The sequence below is a fragment of the Mustela erminea genome, chromosome 14, assembly GCF_009829155.1.
Source record: "Mustela erminea isolate mMusErm1 chromosome 14, mMusErm1.Pri, whole genome shotgun sequence".
NCBI classification, from domain to species: Eukaryota; Metazoa; Chordata; class Mammalia; order Carnivora; family Mustelidae; genus Mustela; species Mustela erminea.
In genome coordinates, this window is record NC_045627.1 from 30,614,687 (window position 1) to 30,636,914 (window position 22,228).

Consider the following 22,228-nt stretch of genomic DNA (forward strand, 5'->3'; position numbering starts at 1 on the left):
CTACATCCCATATGTCATTAGGGAAATGGAAATTAAAACAGTGAGATACCACTACACACCTATTAGAATATCTAAAATCATAGAAGTTGACAGCACCAATTGCTGGCAAGGTTGCAAAACAAAAACTCCTCTATCTGTTGCTGGTGAGAATGCAAAATGGTACAGCTGCTTTGGAAGACAGTTTGGCTATGGAAAAGTTGAACATAATCTTACCATAGAATCTAGCAATAATGCTTATACAGGTCTATCCAACTGAACTGAAAACTTAGATCCACACAAAAACCTCTCTGTGAATGTTCATAGAAGAAAGCTCATAGTAGACCAAATGCTGGAAACAACCAAGATGTCCTTTGCTAGGTGAAGGGATGAATAAACCAGTATATCCATACAACAGAACACTACAAGGATAAAAAGAAATGAGCTTATCAGGCCGCACAAAAACATGGATGAATCTTAAATGAATATTGCTAAGTGGAAGAGGCAAGTCTGAAAAGGCTAAATAGTGTATGATTCCACTTGTATGACATTCTGGAAAAGGCAAAACTATAAAGATTTTAGACCGCACTGGTTGTCAGGCATTGGGGGGAGTGTTAAATAGATGACTCCCAAGGGTTTTAATAGGGCAGTAAAACTGTTGCATAGGATACTATAATGGTGCATATATGACATTGTTCATTTGTCAAAACTCATACAACCTTACAGCACAAAGAAACCTTAATTATGCAGATTTTTAAAATAACATTTTAGGAGACTGAGAAATCAGGACAAGATGCTAAATGTGACAAAATAATCGATATAAATGTATTAACTTTGTTGAAGGGAGTGGAGGGAAAAGGTGCTGATCTAAGTAACTTGCGAGATAATCAGAGGCTATAAGACTAAGGTAAGAAAGAACTCTAAATGGCACTGTACTCTGGTTGGCAAAGTTGTAGCCCATGAAAATATGGGTTAACAATTTTCAAACCATTATGCATGTTTCCTTGAATTAAACAATTAACTAAATGTTTCTCTTTGTTGGAATGGATGGTGACAAAATAAGCACAGGGAGACCATGTGGAAAAGAGAAAAGATGAGGGAAAGAGGCATGCAGGCTGGAAACACACACTCCCCAGACTGAAGCAGAAATACTAGAGGTGTGTTTAGGAAACCATGTTGGAACATGTGGTTTATATAAAGCAGTGGTTTTCAAATTATGTTCTGATGAGCCCTTCAGAGGCTGGTGGGCAAGGGGGTAAGAAGTCCTAAAGCAAAGCAGTGCAGCAGGTGTATTAGGAAGATTGATCTGACACTGGAGCCAAGGGTTTGTGTTAGGAAATTATTCAGTAAGTCAGATGAGATCCATGAACCTAAAGGTATCACTGACCACTACTGGTTTTGAACATTGAAGATGAAAATGGATGCTTGGACTCTAACCAGGGAAAAACCAACAGAACTGGGTTACAGATTGGATGGAGGGGAAGGAGAACTCAAAGATCCCTGATTGAAATGGGTAAAGGTGAGGGACGGGCACCTGGGTGGCTCAGTTGGTTAAGCTTCTGCTTTCGGCTCAGGTCATGATCCCGGGGTCCTGGGATTGAGCCCCACGTCAGGCTCCCTACTCAGCTAGGGATCCTACTTCTCCCTCTCCCTCTGCCTGCTGCTCCCCCTACTTGTTTTCTCTCTCTCTCTCTCTCAAATAAAATCTGTTAAAAAATAAAAATAAAAAAAGAAAGTTGTTGAGTGTAGATCTAAAAAGTTTTCATCACATGAAAAAACTTTCTGTGTTCTAATTGTGTTAGACTTCCTGTGACTGTTTTGCTATATATGCAAGTATCAAATTGTTATGATGCACATCTGAAACTATTATGTTTTAGGTAAACTACATCTCAATTTTTTTTAAAAAAAGGAAAGAATTAAGCATTAAAAAAAAAAAGAAGAAATAATCTTGCTACTAAATCCGAACAGAACAAGTGAGCTGACACCACTCCAGAGTAACAAAATATAAAGAGGCTTTTTCATGGCAATGTAATACAAAATGTCTTTTAAGGTCTTCAGCTTTACAAAAGAACATCATCATCATAATTATAATTTATGAATAAAATAAGGATTGTAAAGGTTTTTTGTTTTGTTTTTCAGAATTTCATGTTGAATTTAAATGCAGTGGTACTGGGTTGTAAGGCATATGGAAGATAATTCATTGATTATATCCAAGTTCTAAAGGGAAATACAAAGTAGAATGAAATTAGCTTGAATATGTAAACTGGAACTACGATGGCTCACTGCGGGATCTGTACCTTTTATCAGCTGTGGAGGTGAATACAGCAGACCTGGACATTGTGTTTTGGTTGGCACCTCAGTTCTTAATTAAGGTTTGTTGCTTTCTCAGAACTCACTAGGCTGGATAGCCCCTGTGCCTTTTAGAGGTTGCCCATCTTACATCGTAAAGCCCTAGGTTAAAAATGCCACATCCAGTGTCTGTGGATTGGCTTCTGCTAAAGTAGCTTCACAGGGCAGTGTTGTTAGGTAAGGCAGAGATTGTTAATGATGTGGCTTCCAGTTGGTGAAGATAAAATCCCCAGCAGAAGACTTGGTGTTCCTTCGAGCTGGTGACATCAGCCCCAAACCCAAGGCTCATCTTTGTGAGTGATAACAAACTCACCAAGGATTTATTGCCCATTCCCCCACCACAAGAAATTAAACTATAAATGAACTAAAAATATAAAGAGATACTTACTTGCTCTCAGTATAAAACACACACACACACACACACACAAATACAAATGCAAATTTACTTAATATAAAGGTTCACAAAAAACATGTTCATGTTAGCAAAATTCATAACCAAAATCAAAAAATACTAGAAAAATATTGGTTAAGATATAAAATAGACAAAAGAGGTTCTAGAATCAATAATACTCTAGTAAGGAGGCAGCTGGGTGGTTCATTTCATGATTGCAGGCAGGGTCCTGGGATTGAGTTCTGCGGGGTGGTGGGGGGAGGAACTCTCTGCTCAGTGAGGAGCCTGCCTCTCCGTCCCCCTCCCTCCTCGCCACTTTTATGCTCTCTCTATCTCTCCCAAATAAATAAAATCTTAAAAAAAAAAAAATACTCTAGTAGTAACATACCCAGATCTTAGTTTCACATACATTTTCCAATAAAAGGAACCAGTGCTCCTTGGCAAAATAGCTGATTTTAGGAATGGGACAAAAAGTATGCAAGACGAGCCTGGACCATCTTGTAGTGCCAGAAAGTAACAAAGTGCTCAACAAAGATAAAAATAAGAACAATGATGGTGTATGTCGAAGGGACATGGAGCCAACTGAAAGAGATCCAATGACCAAATCTGGAACAATCTGAGCAACAAAATAAAGCACTATTGTAATAGAACCCAAAGTGCACAATAAATATCCATGAGTTCATACTGATATAAATAACGAGTGAATAAATGACTGGGGGAAATAGAAAAATCTCCCATATAAGAGAATTCTAAATAATGTATGTAGATACTCTGCCTTCAAGGTGGTAGAACATAACTTGCCACTCCATAAGCATAAGCTGTAGATAGTAATTTTCTTCCAAAAAATACTATATGGGAAGTGGGGCAGGGTTTCAGGGGGGTGTTTAGTAACTTTGCGGACAAATACTGCTGCAATCAGGTGATCGAGGTTAACGTCATAAGTGAGGAAGTCATATTAATTGGACACATTCTTGATATGTGGTAAAGATGTTATATCATGTTTGTGATAAACCCACCAAAAACCCTTATCCCCAATCAAATCCTGACAAAAAAATAAAGGAAAAATCCCAACTCAGGGTCATTCTAAAAAAATACTTGGCCAGCACTCCTAACTGTCAAGTCATCAAAAATAAGAAAGGCTTGAGAAACTTTCTGAGGAGCCTAGGGCAACCTATGATGAATAAATGTAATGTGCTAAATGGGGTGGGATCCCAGATGGTATCCTAAACTAGATAGATGTAGAAACTAAGCAAATCTGAATGAAGTATGAACTTTAATTAATACTAATGTGTTGTTAATGGTTCATCAGTTGTGCAAATGTTCCATTCTAATATAAGATTTTTAATAGCAGAAACTGCATATGTGATAGACGAGAAGTATCTGTACTATCGTCAGTTTTTCTGTAAATCTAAATCTAAATTAAAATTAAAAATTTTTAGAAAGTTGAAGATATTATGACACTCAGTCCTAATTATTAGGTCTCCTAAACAAGGGCATTCTTTTATAGCCACAAGACTAATATCACCTAAAAAATAACATTACTGAGATAGTGACACCCAAAGTACAGTTCATATTCAAATTGCTCAAATTGCCCTAATAATTCGTCATGTAGCTGCACTGTCATTCTTAATGCAGAAGCCAATCAGAGATGACATGTTGCATTAAATTGTCATTTCTCTTTAGTCTCTTTAACATACAACATTCCCCTGATGAGGAGAAATTTTAAGGCCCCTTTCTTTAGAAATGGATAGATAGCTGCCCTTTGTTTAATCACTTGTTTATTTTTTATTTTTTTTTTTTTAGAGACTTTATTTATTTGAGAGAGAATGAGAGAGAGAGAGCACGAGAAGGGGGAGGGTCAGAGGGAGAAGCAGACACCTGCTGAACAGGGAGCCCAATGCAGGACTCGATCCGGGACTCCAGGATCATGACCTGGGCCGAAGGCAGTCACTAAACCAACTGAGCCACCCAGGCGCCCTGTTTAATCACTTGTACATGTTTTTTAAGGAGCAAAACACAGCAAAGTCACAGTTGGTGGAGACTACATCATTTCTCACAACTGGGAGTATGTTCATCCAAAACTGCTTTTCGTGAAATAATGTTTGATGTTTCAAAAGAGGCCGAGGGCTTCATAGTACCAACCAACCAGCATGCTGGTTTTGTGCTGTAATCACTAATGTCAGGATTAAATTAGGTGGTGGTGTAGTTCTTGTGGCACATGTTTGCTTTCTTTTTCTGTTGGTGAGTTGCCCAAGACAGTATAAAGTTCCCCCTGTAATTTTCTTTTACAAAAAAAAAGGGCTTAGACATTCTCTAATCAGTTGACCACCCAAGAGAGGAGGACATAAAGAATACTTTATAATCCTTTTAAGTTTAGGTTACAGAAATAATCAGAACATTATTTGTTTGCTGTACAAAATAAGGAGTCAAACCTTTCAACCTCATTAATGAGAGGTCGTACCATGAAGGGTGCCGGTGGAACGAGGGAGATTGTTCTAGCTCTAAGGTGAGGCATGAAGGGGAAATTTAAAAATCTCTGAGTCAGAGATACTGGAGGTCCTAGAAAGATTTGAATGAATGAAATGAAGTGGTTTAAGAAATATAAAAGTGGAATGTTTCCAAATCACTGCACGTTTCGTTTTGATTAGAAAGCGATGGAGAGTTCTCAGATTGTGTCCTTAGTGCTAGAAGACGCAGTGTGTAGTATATCGTATACCATCAGTGATAACCTGGTCTTGTGCACTAGAGAGGAATTAAGATTTTTTTTTATAGCTTTGATTTTTTAATACCCCCCCATTATGGTTTGATGGCTAAAAATGTGTCATAACTTTTGCTTCAAATGTAGGCTATTTTTAACACTGGGGAAACAGGGATGATTTTTAAAACTAGGAGTCAGTAAGACTCCATTTTTGCAAAACTATTGCAAAACCAAAAACATACTATGAATTTTAGCAAGACAGGTTATACTGCTACACAATAGAATTTCATGGATGCTTTATGAGGGTTTGAGTGCTAATATGCACATAACCTTCTGCCTTCATATGAGCCTGTGGCTAAGAAATTTTTTTTAATTTATTATTTTTGGAATTAAGATTATTTTAAAGCAGAATTCTAAATTCCCGTTAGAGTGGGTGGGGCCTGGCAAGGTTGACACGTGCATCTGTGAGGTGACTGGAGTTGACTGCTGTGCAACCCAAGCCACACGGAAGTGTCCATTGGGAGGACTTGGCAGCACTTCTAGGGCTGAGTTCAATTCAGGGAAGTTCACTTCATACTCAGTGTGGTACCCAGTGACCTCCAGAGAACAGGTCGAATCCAGATTTATGGCTTTCCTTTACTCATTTATTTGTGTTGAGGCATGTACTTTAAAACAGAAAACTTTCCCAGCATTTTCAGTAGTAGTGGTTTGTGTGTTCTTTTTCTTCACAAGAAGCTTTTTTTAGACCTTAGATTACAACCGAACTCTTGTATCTTTAATGTTCATGGAGCTAATGCTAAGTTTGGGTTTCAATTATCCTGTGCTGAAGGGGCTAAATGAAGAAAGCAGTTCCTCTGAGTTCAGAGTTAACTCAGGAGTCTTGGGTTGGTCAGATGGTGGAGTAATTCTTAACCCCATCTGGTATAGGCACCTAACCAGTTTCATAGGAATTGGAGAGTGTGTAAATGCTGACGAAAGATGGTGGTATTCCTCTGTGTAGACTTTGTACACAATCAAAAAATGGGTCTCAGACATTTTTTTTTTAAGATTTTATTTATTTATTTGACAGAGAGAGAAAGATCACAAGCAGGCAGGCAGAGAGAGAGGAGGAAGCAGGCTCCCTGCTGAGCAGAGAGCTGGATATGGGGCTCGATCCCAGGACCCTGAAATCATGACCTGAACTGAAGGCAGAGGCTTAGCCCTCTGAGTCACCCAGGTGCCCCTCAGACATCTTTTTACATACGACAATAGTGTATTGGTGGGCCACAATTACTTAAGTAACCTCTGAATATTGACTTCAACTAATACTGGGCATTCACCTGCAGTGGGTTATGCGTTACATGAAGTACAAAGTGTTTTTGCTCTAGCAAGAAGAGCACAACTCTTAAAATTAGAAGTTGTGTTTATTATATTTTGGCTTTGACGCTTGCTGGATGCTGAATTCAGAAGTTCCTCAATGTCCCTGACCCTTATGTTTATCAACTGGGAGTTTATTTGTGGTGACACTCAGAACATTTATACCTGGCAAACTGGGGAATGCTGGAGATTGGTTCATATAATAGATGACAGTCCCCACATTCTGTGGAACTCTGCCCACAGGATGCAAGGTTACTTGAGGGCTTCAAGGGTTTCCAGCCCCTGGTTCTGTAATGTACTCTGAGGAGTTCAGCATACTTTTTAAACATTTTTCTTTGGTTTGGGTCTAGCACCTAGTAGGTCCTAGTGGTGGGAAGGGGTGTGGGTGGCTAGGGAAGGGAGTGTGAGGATGAAGTACAAGCCTGATTTGCTGTGGACCAATTTCTTTCCCCTAGTGTTATCTTTAGCTCTTCTTTTAGAGTAGAAATGAGAAGCTCTGGAGTAAAATTAGAAGTTCAGCTCTGACAACATGAAAATTCCAAGCTTCCTAGTGCTTGATGACTATAATTAAAACATGCATAAGGACTTTCAAAGGAATTTTTACTGTCTTTAGCTCTCCTTGGCAGTTTTAAACTTGTATCATTGGTTACAGAATTCAGGATTTGGGGTTTTCTCATGGGTTTGACTTTTTCTTTCTGTATGTAATTTTCATAATTTTCTTCAAGACTGTCGTTACCTGATGGCCACTTCACTGTTGTTTTACGGAATGGCAATTCTCTACTAGCAGAGATTCTTTGCAACAGATCCTTCTCGAAATTCACGGAGGACAGAAGTTACATATCATTTTGGCAGTGATCATGCACAAACTTCTGCTCCACAATGGCTGCTTAAACAGTAGCATAATAACTCAAGTAGGAAGAATATACAGGTACAGTGTGTTATTGGGCCTTGCACTAGTTGCAGTCATTTGGACTTAAATAGGCATAAATTCATTATTTTCAAAAGATTAAGTTTAAATATTAATTTTATTTTTTATTGGATATTAAATTTTAGTATATTGTAACTCTTCCTCTTTTCCCTTATAATCTGTTTTAGTGTCTGAGTAAGGACAAAGTTTGTCAGAAGTCAAGCTCGCCTGTAGTTCTCTTCACATTAGTTTAAAAAATTCTGTTACACCAAAACCAGCTTATGATACTGATAGCGCATTGCTTAATCATGATCAGTTTTAATCCAAAACCAAACTAAGAATATTGTCACACCTTAGGTTTGCTGAAGATGCAGAACTCAGAAATTCAAGTTCTTGGACCCCACTTCCAGAGATTCTCATTCCCAATTGGTTCTTACACATGGATTCATTTGGAAGCTAAACCATTTGTAGAGGATGCTTTTCAAGTAATTCAGAAGGTGGGCAGTGTGCCTGGGTGGCTCAGTCGGTTAAGCATCCAACTCTCGGTTTTTGGCTTAGTCATGGTCTTGGTGTCCTGGGATCAAGCACCCATGGGACTCCGGGCTGAGTGTGGAGCCTGTTTAAAGTTCCTCTCCTTCCTCTCTCTCTGTACAACCCTGCCCCCCGCCCAACCACGTGCATTCTCTCTCCATCTCAATCTCTTACTCTCTCCGAGAAAACCAAGTAGTTTTAACTTGAGGATTCCTCAGAGGATTGTAGGATCAATGAAATTGAGTTCTCTAAGGACAACTTAATTATATTTGCCTTTTCTTTCTGTTTAAAGATTTTATTTATTTATTTGACAGAGAGACACAGCAAGCAAGAGAAGGAATACAAGCAGGGGGAGTGGGAGAGGAAGAAGCAGGCTTTCCACTGTGGGCCTTGATCCTGGAACCCTGGGATCATGACCCAAGCCGAAGGCAGCTGCCCAACAACTGGGCCACCCAGGGGCCCCTTATATTTGCCTTTTATTCACATCTGTTTTATTTGAATTTCCTAAGGCGAATTTTCTCTGGAAGAAAAATACTGCTTTGGAAAAAGTCAGGAAGCTATTGTTATAGATAGTTTCTAGGATACCTTATCATTTAAGAGTCTGACCCTATTTTGAAAATTCACAAGAGTCTTTGTTAATATTAGAGACCTAATATTCAAACAGAATTAAAGTGAACTGTGATAAAGGGCAGAAAATCCTTGCCCTTTTTCTCTGTCTCACATGAAGCCCTTTATAAACTTGGTTGTCATAATAACCTGCCTTTTTTTATTCCAGCAAATTCTGTGAATTCCCCGTACACAGTGTTTCATGGTTTTTCTGACAGATACTGTGTACTAGTGTGCTGCTAATGCTTAACTACTGGAGGAAAGAGGACGAATTCCTATCATTTGCAAATTTCCCGGATATAAATTCTGCCTACAATAATGGCCTATTTCAAGCTACCAATATGAGGTCTTCGAATGTGGAGCTGGGAAGAGGACCTGCCATAGGGAACATTTCCATCATACACACAAAGTAGATGAAGTTAACTTCCAAGACCACTTAAAATGTAGTAAGATAACTAGAAAATGAGGAGTTTGAATATTAATGGTCGGCTTTTAATGTTTTATATATTTAAATTATTTTACCATAGAATACTCAAGATTTTATTTCCATGCCTATCTTTGGGGAACTAGAGTGTATCAAAATGGAAAAGACTTAACTTTGCATTTGCATTCGTATGTTCTTTAAGTTAGTTACCTATGTTAAATTTATGAGCAACAAAAGACTGTTAAGCTAAACATTGCATTGTAGAGTTCCAAAGAAGACCTCATACATGAAAATTCACACATAGGGATACTAATAGACAATGCCCTGAACACTATTCCTCTAGTATTTAGAGCCGTGGGTTTCATACGGCTGTTTCCTATACATCAAGAAAAAAATAAGAATGTGATATTAAAAAGCATCTCAGTTGAAATGACTTTTCCCCTAAAGGATATAGGTATAACAGTCTAAACTGTTATCCTCCTGTTGTTCCTCAAAGATAACCAGGTGGTCAAGCTTGATTCAAATTTAGAATGACACCACCTAAAGGAGTAAAGATTTAGAACAAGGATGATAAATGATGGCAAATAAGACCACTCAGCTCCTGTCCTTAGATGGTGTGAGTGGGTTTAAGGGGCTGTGCTAAAGAGGATGCTGAGGCCGGGGTCAGTGGAAGGGAGTACAGCGAATGACTAGCCATCTGTTTGGAGGAATGGAGAACAGCAGAGAAACTTCTGCAGCTTTGCCACCCTTAGACCAGGCTATCTTGTGTAAATTTCACTGGTCTCGGACAGTCTCTAGTGTAAAGTAGATTACAGACAAGTGGGGCTGATAGTCCTTTTTTTTTTAAGATTGTATTTTTTTTAAGATTTTATTTATTCATTTACTTGCCAGAGAGAGAGAGAGTACACACAAGCAGGAGAGTGGCAGGCAGAGGCAAAAAACGAGAGAAACAGGCTCCCCACCAAGCAGGGAGCCCAATGTAGAACTCGATCCCAAGACCCTGGGATCATGACCTGAGCCAAAGGCAGTGGCTTAACCCACTGAGCCACCCAGGCTTCCCTAAGATTGTATTTTTAAGTAATCTCTTCATCCAGCGTGGAGCTTGAACTTAGAACCCTGAGATCAAGAGTGCCACGCTGTACCGACTGAGCCAGCCCTGCACCCCATGGTCTTTGATAAGAGCCTGGAGTATTGCTCTTTGAGAGTGTATTCAGTATCTATGTTAATTATGACTGACTCATCCTAACAGCCTGGTCCATCGGTCTTTCGTCATTCTGATTTTTGACTCTGTAGTTTATTTTGTTATTTTAATATTTGGTAACCCATTTTAGTTCATTTCTAGTCTCATTGTTTTTAGTTTTCAGTCCTTTAGTCTACTAGAACACTATCATTACTAATTATTGTTTGTATGGGAGTATGATTCTAAAAGCACTGGAATAAGGAAAATTTGCCAAGTAGTTCCTATAGGTGCATTGTCTTATTATGTATTGGTATCATATTACTGTCATATAGTTTAGATTATTGGCAACAAGCTATTTGTTGCATTTACTTTTAGCAAAGTGCAATTTAAATTCTCTTATATTATTTTTTTCTTTTTTTTTTAAAGATTTTATTTATTTATTTGACAGACAGAGATCACAAGTAGGCAGAGAGGCAGGCAGAAAGAGAGAGAGGAGGAAGCAGGATCCCCATGGAAGAGAGAGCCTGATGTGGGGCTCGATCCCAGAACCCTGGGATCATGACCTGAGCCGAAGGCAAAGGCTTTAACCCACTGAGCCACCCAGGCGCCCCCTCTTATATTATTAAAGAGGGAATTTATTATCTAAAGACAGTCTTAAGGGAAATTAAAGTAGTTCAGAAATGTTAATATCATCAGCTATAATGTTTTGGGGTTTTTTTGTTGTTGTTGTTTTTAAGATTTTATTTATTTATTTGACAGACAGAGATTACAAGTAGGCAGAGGGGCAGTCAGAGAGAGGAGGAAGTAGGCTCCCTGCTGAGCAGAGAGCTCAATGTGGGGCTTGATCCCAGGACCCTGGAATCACGACCTGAGCCAAAGGCAGAGGCTTTCACCCACTGAGCCACCCAGGCGCCCCTGGGTTTTGTTATTTTTTAAGGAGAAAATATGATTGTTTTAATCTATATCTCAGAAGCAGTTCCTCTTTCAAAAAAAAAAAAAAATGCCCACTATCTGTTTGATTTTTCTAATCCTATTAAAAATAGACCCTAAATGAGTATTTCCCTATAAGAATATGAATTGATGCTACTCTTTTAAAGAACAGTTTGGTAATATATTTTAAAAACCCTTGAAATTTCAAACCCTTTGAACTAGTTATTCCATGTGTAGGATATCATTAGGAAATGAAAACTGATTTTTAAATGTGGATTTTGGAATGAGAGTGCATGCTTTGAATCCAGACAATAAGCGTGCAAGGTGTGTGGCAGTAGTTTAACTTCTGTCAGCCTCTGTCTTCACTTCTGTAAAGTAGGTATGAAAGTCATACCTATCTCTGGATATTATTGTGAGAATTAACTGCAGCAATATTTGGAAAGTACTTGATATCCTACATCATATAAATGTCAAAATTGTTCTCATTAGTACCCATAGAAAGATTGTTCACCATAGCATTCACTAAAATAGTAAACACAGGAAAGGATTTGAATGACTTTCATCCATATGAGGGAATATTATACCCTGTAGTTTTTTTTTTAAGATTTTATTTATTTGTCAGAGAGAAGAAAGAGAGAGCACACAAGCAGGCAGAGAGGTAGGCAGAGGCAGAGAGAGAAGCAGGTTCCCTGCCAAGCAAGGAGCCTGATGTGGGGCTCAATCCCAGGACTCTGGGATCATAACCTGAGCTTCATGAAGGCAGTGGCTTAACCCACTGAACCACCCAGGCATCCCCCGTTGTAGTTTTTAAATGACGTTCTTTAAGGATATGTAAAGATTCTGGAGTCCCGGGATCCAGTCCTGCATCGGGCTCCCAGCTCCACAAGGAGTCTGCTTCTCCTCTGACCTTCTCCTCTGACCTTCTCCTCATGCTCTCTCTTGCTGTCTCTCTCTCAAATAAATAAATAAAATATATTTTTTAAAAAGTCTATATGCTCTAAGATGTCAGTTAATTATGTTTTAATTATATTTTAATTCTTTTCAAAATAATATTCCTAAATACTGTCTTTAAATATGTTAATTATGTTTTAAAATAGTATTTTTTAAAGATATCGTAGAAAAAACTGGAAAAGATCATACCAAAATGTTAAGGATCAATATTAATAATTCTTAAAACTGGGTGATAGGTAGAGGGGGATTATATTAATATTCTTGTTTCTATACTATAGACTTTCATATTTCATAATCATTTTTTAAAAGAATAATAAAGTTTAAATCCTTAGAATTAGTGTTTTGTAACTTCTTTAGAGGTCAGTTAACCCTCAGTGAATTTTGTTACTGAATTGAATTTTTATTGGTGCATTAAGGTTTTTAAATCATTCAGGAGAATGGCAGTTCAGATTTGAGAACATTTGATAAAAACTATAATATATGTAAATGTGTGGAATAGCATTCGACAAAAAAGATGGTTCATTCAGTAATGGAATTACTAGTGATTTTTGTCTTTTTTTTTTAACGTTGTCTAAAAATTCTAGCATAAGCTGTGTTGAGAATCTTAAGGAAAAGCTTTAATCAATTTTTAATGGAATACTGATAATTTTTATGCATTAACGACTTTATTACTTCTAGTACTAAGAGCACTCTTACTAGTTGCTTCTGAGACTCATCTTTGAACAATACTGTCTTCTCTAAGACAGTTTTGGTGAAGGATGGATTTATGTCTGAACATCTGTCTAGGAAATAGCCATTAAGTATTTTTCATATGTGAAATACAAAACAAGGGCCATCTCTACTACACATTTGCATAAAATTTCTTTTTTAAAGTAGTACAAATTTTTCAGTATAGCCAGTGTAAATATAGAAAACTTTACCTTAGTGGGAGGGAAAGGTATCGGGAGTATTTTGGCAAAGTTTTCCTTCTTTAGGCAGAAAAAAGATTAAGAGGAAATGAGTAACTATTTTTTCCTGCCTCTATAACTGAAACAGTATTCAAATTTATAGGTGAATTTCATTTGTAGCAAACACTTTCTTTATAAACCATGAGTTTATCTTGTAGGTGGCCTTTTAAAATAAACTACTTGATTTTATACCCTGTGCTCATGGTTTGGCTTTATGCCCGACCTCCCAGGTTGCAAACATCCAGAGTAGGACCCAGTATTAAAGAAAATAAACCAGAAAAAAAACAACACCTAGAAAATATTACAGATGTTAGTAATAAATTACTCAGTAATATTCACATTAGAGCAGCAATAAATTATAATAGTGGTGGTCCTTAAAAATTCTCTCCCTGTTTACTAAGACATTTAATTTTTCCCATGTTCCAAATGAAATGTATTATTGTTTTCTACTCTTATAAGAGTTAGGTATTAGGGGATGTTGTGTTTATTCATTTAGCTGGTTCTATTCAATACAGAGGTTAAAAAATAAACCACCTATAAGCATAGTAACAACTAGTACCAAATCCTTACAATATGTGAGAAAATTATGTTTTGGAAGTCAGTTACATTGAAAAATACATATATAACCTAGAATATACTAAAGGTGAAATAATTAATCCTGACAAATTCTAAAATTCAAAAACAATTTAGAAGTCTATGGAGGAGTGGTAAATCTTGAAGAAAAAAGGCATTAACTGAGCAGGGGGCTGGAAAAGAGGCATATTGAGGAAACCATGTTGGAACAGATGGCTTATATAAGGAAGAGGTTTTCAAATTATGCTCTGATGAGCAACCACAGGGGCTGGTCAACAAGGTGGTAAGGAGGCCAACTATTAAAGTCTTTAAGCAAAGGCAGTGCAGCAGGTGTATTAGGAAGATTGATTTGACATTGGAGCCAGAGGCATGTGTTGGGAAATTATACTGTTAAGTCAGAGGAGATGGCATGAGCCTAAATGTATCATTGGCCATGGGTTTGAAAATAAAATAGGTAGATGGATTCTTGGACTCTCACTAGGGAAAAGCCAAAAGGACTGGGTTAGATATTACAGCAAAGGAAGGGGGAGTCAAGAGTGACAGTGATGAAGAGGCTCACATTGAATTTAAGTGCAGTCGTGCTGGGTTGGAAGGCTTATGGAAGATAATTCATTGATTGTATCCAAATTCTAAAGGGAAATACAAAGTAGAATGAAGTTAACTTGAGTATGTAAATAGAACTACGATGTCTCGCTGCAGAATCTGTACCTTGTATCAGCCGTGGGGATGAATACAGCAGACTTCGAAGTTGTGTTTTGATTGGCCCCTCAGTTCTTAAGGTTTGTTGCTTTCTCGGAACTCACTGTTCTGGATAGCCCCTGTGCCACATCGTAAATCCCTAGGTTCTGTGGCTAAAAAAAATGCCACATCCAGTGTCTGTGGATTGGCTTCTGCTGAAGTAGCTTCACAGGGTAGTGTTAGGTAAGGCAGAGATTGTTAATGATGTGGCTTCCAGTTGGTGAAGATAAAATCCCCAGCAGAAGACTTGGCATCCTTTGAGCTGGTGACATCAGCCTCAAACCCAGGGCTCATGTTTATGAGGAATAGCAAAGTCACTAGGGATTTACTATCCTTCCCCCACCAAAAAATAAACTATAAATGAACTAAAAATATAGGGATGTAGATACTCATTTTCAGGGTAAGACAAGCTTATTTACTATAAATGCAAACACCTATTTCATGTAAAACTTAGTAAATATGGGTGTTATGGGCTGAATTGTGTCTCCCAAATTCATATGAAAGCCTAATCCCTAGTATCTCAGAATGTGACTGTATTTGGAGATAAAAGATTAAAGAAAGTGATTAAGTTAAAATGAGGTCTTTGAGATGTCTTAATCCAATGGGACTAGTGTTCTTAGAAGAAAGAGGTTACACAGACTAAGAGATGACCATCTGAGGACACAGTGAGAAAGTGACCATTACAAATCCAAGGAGAAAGGCCTCAAAAGAAACCAAACCCACCAACACCTTGCTCTTGGCCTTCTAGCCTGCAGAACTATGAGAAAATAAGTATCTATTGCTTAAGCCATCCTGTCTGTGGTTTTTTGTTTTGTTTTGTTTTTAAGGTTTTATTTATTTACTTTACAGAGAGAGAGCACAAGCAGGGGGAGCAGCAGATGGAGAGAGGGAGAAGCAAGCTCTCTGCTGAGAAGGGAGCCTGATATGGGGCCTGATCCCAGGACCCTGGGCCACCCAGGCACTACTCTGTGGTATCTATTTAATGACAGCCCAACAAACATAGTTCAGCACAGATTTTTAGCAATATGTAAATAATGCCCAAACAGTATCAAACAACAATACTAAAACACTCTCAGAAGGTAACAAGAACCTAGACAGATATTACTTAATATGCAAAGAGACAAAGAAGGACCTAGAATCTACAACACTCCAGTAACAGTGATGGAATGTAGCACCCAGAACTTTGTCTTAAATACCACCCTCCAGTGAAAGGCACCAAGACTCCTTAGAGAAATGACTGATTATAGGAATGAGGCAGGATATACATTGGATGAGTCTGGGGCATCATACAGTGCCAGAAAGTAGCATATTGTTCAGAAAAACAAACAAATAAACCTCACAATTATAGGTCTATCTGAGGGACGCAGGAGCAAACTGAAAGATCTTGGTGCTCAAAGCCTTGAGCAGCAGAATGAAGTACTAGTGTGTTAAAACCCAAAGTGTAAAATAAACTTGGGAGTCCATATTGATATAGATAAATCACTGAATAAATAAATTGAGAAGAGATAATTCTCCCATGCTGAGAAATTCAGATAATTCGTGTAGCTATTCCATTCAAGAAGATTGAACATCATTTCCTGAACTATGGCCTGCGCATAGCAGCTTCCCAAGAACCACAGCATGGTTGGGGGTGGGGTAGGGAGTAACCTTACAGTGAAGTCTGATAAACCTTACCTCAGCCTGCTGGTCAAGGTTAACAGCAGTAATAAATCATGCTGATACATGTCCTTGATACAATAGGAAATGGTTTTCTTCCCAAAAACTGATACCTCAATTTAATCATGAGAAAACATGAGACAAATTCCAGTAAAGGGATCTCCTCCAATATCCACCAGTACTCAAAACTGTCAAACTATTTCCCAAGGAAAGTCTGAGAATTCTTTTCTTTTCTTTTTCTTTTTAACCAGAGAACTTAAGGAGACAGGATAGGTAAATAGAATATGCCATCCTGGATGGGATCTGGGGTCAGAAAAAAGATGGTAAAACCTAAAGAAATCTGAATAGAATATGGACTTCAGTAGTTAATAACATAGCAATATTGGTTTGTGAATTGTGACAAATGTACCATACTAATGCAAGATATAGGTAAGAGGGGAAACATGTAGGGCTTATGGTAACTATAGTGTATTCCCAACTTCTCTGTAAAATTAAAACTATTCCAGAATATTTTAAATAGATCAGAAGAGTATAGAACAGGATATCATATACCATGTGCATCAAAAAGCCAGTAAACACTTCAGAAAGTCATGTTTACTGGTTTTCAGGAATGTATATTAAAACATCTGTGAGATTATTTTTCTCCTACTTAGTGGCACATTTTCTCATTATTTTAAATAATGATGCCAATGATCAGCAATGTATAGGAGTGTAAAAGTGGAACTGCTTCTCTGGAGGGCATTTTGATGTGAGGTAAAAATGTACGTGCTCTTTGAAGCAGCAACATCCTAACGAGGAAATGAGTATAATGGACAGAGAACTGTTTTTATGTTATGTGCAATCGCAAAAACCTGGAGTCAACCAAAAGCCTCTTTTATGGGATTATTTAAATAAAACTAAGAGAATCTCAATGAGGAATGTAATGAAGGTATTAAGAATACATACGTAGAATATTTGAGGGCAAAAAACTCCATGATGTAGTACCTGAAAATGCCAACTGTAAGCCTTGTGTATGTGTTGTTCCATTTTTGGGTCTGTCCTTTCATTGTATGTGTGATTGTACATATCTGTTGGATCTGCGATTTGGCAAAGTAATCTTAACAGATGGAGTTAAATTAAATCCTGTTAATGATTTAAGCATTTTATAAATGTTTAAAGAGAATATTTTAATGCATGTTATAATATATCACGTATTGACAGTACCATCATTATAATTAGAAGCCAGTACTTCTTAAAATAGAGTGAAGGACCACTTTTATATTACAAGTTATGTGTGACACACAACATGTTGCATATAACATGTGTTAGATTTAGGTTTTGGGAATATTACATGTGGACAAAAAGTAGAATTTGCATATAATAAAATGTTGCCTGCTGTTCTCTCTGGTAGGGTTGGGACGATTTTTATTTTTGGTGATTTTCTGCATTTTCCAAATGTTCAAGGAACCATAGACTTTTTTGTGATGACAAAGGTTTTATTTTTAAATTCAAGTATAATGTGTTATTAATTTCAGGTGTACAATGAGAAAGTTTTTTTAAATGATAATTTTGAAAATATTAAATTTTCCCATACCATACCTAGAATATTGAAATCCTCTTCATTTAAAAAAAAAAAAAAAGTATTTTTACTTTTGCTTTCTGAGTGGATTTAGTTTGTGCACAAATTTGCATTTAACAAATTTACACCATTGTATGTTTCCCATGTAGTTTCTACTTTTCTTCTTATTAGGTGAAGTTTTTATAAGCAGTTAAAAGCATTATTGTATTTGATTAGTCTTCTACTTTTTACTTTTAGGTTGGTGTTTGGAATGCTTTATCCTGCATATTATTCCTACAAAGCTGTGAAAACAAAAAACGTGAAAGAATATGTAAGTATAGATTTATGAATGATTAAGTTTAGCTTAATGAATCTATGATATACAAGATAGAAAAATCATTATTTTAGAAATAGCTGGGATAATGTTTTTGGATAAAAATGTTACATAAATTAAAAGACTAACTTCATTAACTTCATAAACTGATTTTGAATACAATTCTAAAGTGGAGTTTCAAAAATAAGTTCACTGTCAGTTGGCATTTAAGTAAGTATAGGATTTCCAGGTGGGTAATGGGATCTCTTACTCTTTTTGTCTAAGTTCCAGTTTAAGAAGTTGGGTGGACTGTTTTTTAGCCTGTGAATTTATAGGTAGACTGAGAACATAATTCTTTCTCACCCCAAACTTTTTTCCTTTTTTTCATAGCTGTTATGTCACTTTTTAATTGATTTAAATACACGAATACCTCATCACTACTGACAACTGCAGTCCTTTTTCTTCTTAAATCAGACTCTACAGTTGATGCTTGAACAACACAGGGGTTCCCCCACAGTGGGAAGTCTGAATATAATTTTTTTAACTCCCAAAACTTAGCTATTAATTGCCTACTGTTGAACAATTGCCTACTGAAGAAGCCTTACCCATAAGGTAGACAGTCAGCTAACACAGGTATGTTAAATACTTATTAAAAGTAAACTGGAGAGGGGCATCTGGGTGATTCAGTTGGCTTGGCTTCAGACTCTTGATTTCAGCTCAGGTAGTGATCTCAGGGTCATGGAGCCTGCTTAGGATTCTCTGGCCCGCTCTTTAAAAAATAAATAAATAAAAAGCAAGCTAGAGAAAAGAGGTTAAGAAAAATCATAGGGAAGAGAAAATACATTTATAGGACTGTGCTAGATTTATTGAAAAAGAATTTGAGTAAGTGGACCTGCATGGTCCAAACCTGTGTTGTTCAGGGGTCAACTGTACTAGCTGATAACATTCCTTCTTATTTGAAATGTTTGTCATACTGTTATTAAAGGACTTTTTTCCTGAATCCCATTAACTTCAGTTGAAATACAGGGTGAAGTTTCTCAACTTTGCACCTATTTCACCTGTAAAGCATTTTAAACCCAGGATATGCAGACTGGTATGCTATGTAGTTGTGGTATTCTCCTATCTTCCCCCTAAATCTGGGTGATTTTTTGGGAAAAGAATTAAGTACAAATTGAAAATGAAGTTTAAATGATATGGTGTAGTAATACGAAGATATTAACAGTGGGCACACAAATGCCATACCCTAAAATTAAAAGGGGATAATGGTAAGGAATATGAAAGTGTAATAATGTGGGGAAAAAAGAAATAGGCCTGTCATGTGTAAGTTAATGCTAAAAGAGCAAAAAAAAATGGTGTTATTTAGCGACTGACCTAAGAACCATTATAAAATATTTATCTCTTTCTTACTATGCATCTGTTTAACTTCGTTAGTGTTAATTTTTAGAGACTTAAAAACATGGGTTTGTGTGTTCTAATTCCTTAATACTCAAATTTTTATCACTGTATTTGTCTATAAATTTGGGATTAATAAGAATGGTCTAACCCTGCAGTTTTAATTGTCTCACAAGTTAAAGATAACCTATGGAAGAGAATCCAGTAACATTCTTACTCAAACTGATGGAAAAACTATAAAACAGGATATATGTTGATATATGTACATATGTATGCATACATGTGTGTAGTTGGGTATATATTTCACATATTGTCTTGTAGTTTTCAGAGAATAACTCCTTATTAACCGAGTAGAAACTATCTGTACGTAATTTTGCTGTGATATTGTGACTCCGAAAAGTTCTCTTAATGTGCTCTTGGGAACATCAGAATAAGGAGTAGTTGAAGAGGAACTAGACAGGTAGAAAGGCAGTTGGTTTGATAGTTACATGGTAATCACCTCTCCATAAACGAAATGAAAGCTAAAAACAAAAATGGCCAGGCATCAGAAAAGGAAAGGCAGGGCATTTACCTTTAACTGGGAAATACGATACAACTCGGAAGACCCGGCGACCAGGTTGTCTGCCATCAGGGCTGCTAGCGAGACCAAGCGGAGATGCCAAGAGGAGATGTCACATGAGAACATTTGCATTTATTTAGTTTCCTACCAGTTTCAAAGTACGTTTATACATTATTGTTTCTAACTGCTACTGTAACAAATTGCCATGTACTTACTGGCTTAAAGCAACCCAAATGTATTCTCTTACTGTCGTAGAGATCAGAAATCCGAAATAAATCTACAGGGCTGTCCTCTTTCTGGAGGCTATAAGGAAAAATCTGTTCCCTTAACTTTTCTAGCTTCGACAGCCTATGTGCATCCTTGACTTAAGGTTCTAGTCATCATCTTCAAAGCCAGAAACATTGAGCTGAGACTTCTCATGTTTCCATCCCTCTGGTTCTCTCTTCTGCCTCCCTCTTCCACTTATAAGGGTGCTTGTGATTACACTGGGTCCACCTGAATAAACCAAGATCCTCTCCCCATCTTAGGGTCACCTGGTTGGCAGCCTGAATTCCATTTACAACCCGACTTCTCTTTTACCATATAACCTAACATATTCATAGGTTTTAGGAATTAGGACTTGGACGCCTTTGGGGGAAGGAGACATTACCCTGTGTACTATATCTCACTGATCCTCACAACAACTCTAAATCAATAAGTAAAGTAGGTGGGGAAATATTTCGGTATTACAGTTTCAGAGAAGTAAATTAACTTGACCAGGGTCACATAGATCTTTAAGGCAGGAATGGTATCAGATTGGATATCTTGTTCATAATGTTGTATTCTTTCTCTGCTACCATGCTACCTTTAGAAAAGTAAATGAGGATTCTAGCTTCAGGAAAAAGTAGGAACAATTTTCACAGCCAGCCAGTGGACCTTCTTCCAACGTAGGCCTGCCAGGGCCATAAAAATAAGGGCATTTTTTTTTAAGAAGGGCACTGAGGCTGCTTAACCAGCCAGTACTAGGACAGAACTCATAAGCATCTAAATCAACTGTGATCAAAACGGTTAAAGGTGAAATTGGGTTTTGAAAGTATTGGCAGTTCTTTAAGTATTTCCAGTCTAAATTTACTTTTGACGAAATGTTTGAATATTATTTTCTTGCTGAGTCTCGCCTAAACTTAAACTCTGGTCTAACAGTTTTATTAAAACTCTGTTCTCATTGTTTTCCTGTCTACTGATTCCATCCACATTTGCTTTGTTTTACGTATGGTAGTTTCTTAGCAAAGTTAACCTTCTTCAGATTTCCCTGTTATATTTTTAATAGGCTTTCATATTATCTGATATTGTATTATTTGTTTGCATGTGTGTTTGTCCCCCTCCCCCAAGAGACAGCTCCACAGAGTTTTGCTGTTTTGTTAACTGCTACATTCCCTACCTAAAACAGGACGTGGTATTTATAATAGGTACTCAGTATTTTTTGAATGAATGAGTGAATGAATATTCAGAATAAGAAAAGGAAAGAGGCACCTGGGTGGCTCTGACGGCTGAGCTTTTGCTTTTGGCTCAGATCATGATCTCCAGGTCTTGGGATCAAGCCCCATGTTGGGCTTCCGGCTCAGCGGGGAGTCTGCCTCACCCTCTGCCTCTGTCTCTCCCGCCACTCATGCTCTCTCTCACTCAAATGAATAAATAAAATATAAAAAAGAAAGAAAGAAAGATTAAGGAAAGGAAGTAGAGTTGAAAAGCGTACATTTCTTAAATGGAGTGGTCTGGTTTCTCAGCTTTGATTTTGCTGGATTAAGGAGTATATAGTCCATTCTGACTTACCCCAAAGCTCAGTTTCTTTGTGGTATTTGGTTCTTACCTAAATTCCACTGATATCTACTTCAAAATTGTTTTCAGAAAGCAAACATTTTAGATTAATTTACTTCTTTCCACCCTAACTACTACCATTCCCCTTAAGCCTGCAAATAGTAGATTGCACCTGATAAAACAGATGCTGTACTCAAATCAAAACAAATGGAAAGTGCTGTGTATTTTGGCAACCTTCCTTTCTTCCTTTGCCTATTTTTAAAACAGAGCTTTCCTAGGATATAATTTCCTGTATAGTGTGGCTGATATGGCCTACTTAAAGTCTTTCAGCCTTGCAGTAATTGAAATGTAAACTTACTGAAGAATTAGTATGGTTTTGCAAATTTTTTTAGGCTTATACCATCCCGTGACTTGAAAATA

The 22,228-nt window shown here is 37.3% G+C and overlaps 1 protein-coding gene across 3 annotated transcripts in view; it reads left to right on the forward strand.

Annotated features, from left to right (window-relative positions):
- The window catches only part of REEP3 (receptor accessory protein 3), a 97,962-nt gene that overhangs the window by 29,287 nt on the left and 46,447 nt on the right, over nt 1-22,228 (forward strand). For 2 of the 3 annotated variants that reach the window (XM_032314098.1, XM_032314099.1), the window contains exon 2: nt 18,009-18,081. In XM_032314098.1, the coding sequence (XP_032169989.1) occupies nt 18,009-18,081 (73 nt within the window). Of the gene's footprint in view, nt 1-9,589; nt 9,597-18,008; nt 18,082-22,228 lie in introns of those variants that run through there. The other variant, XM_032314100.1, reaches the window with a different exon arrangement.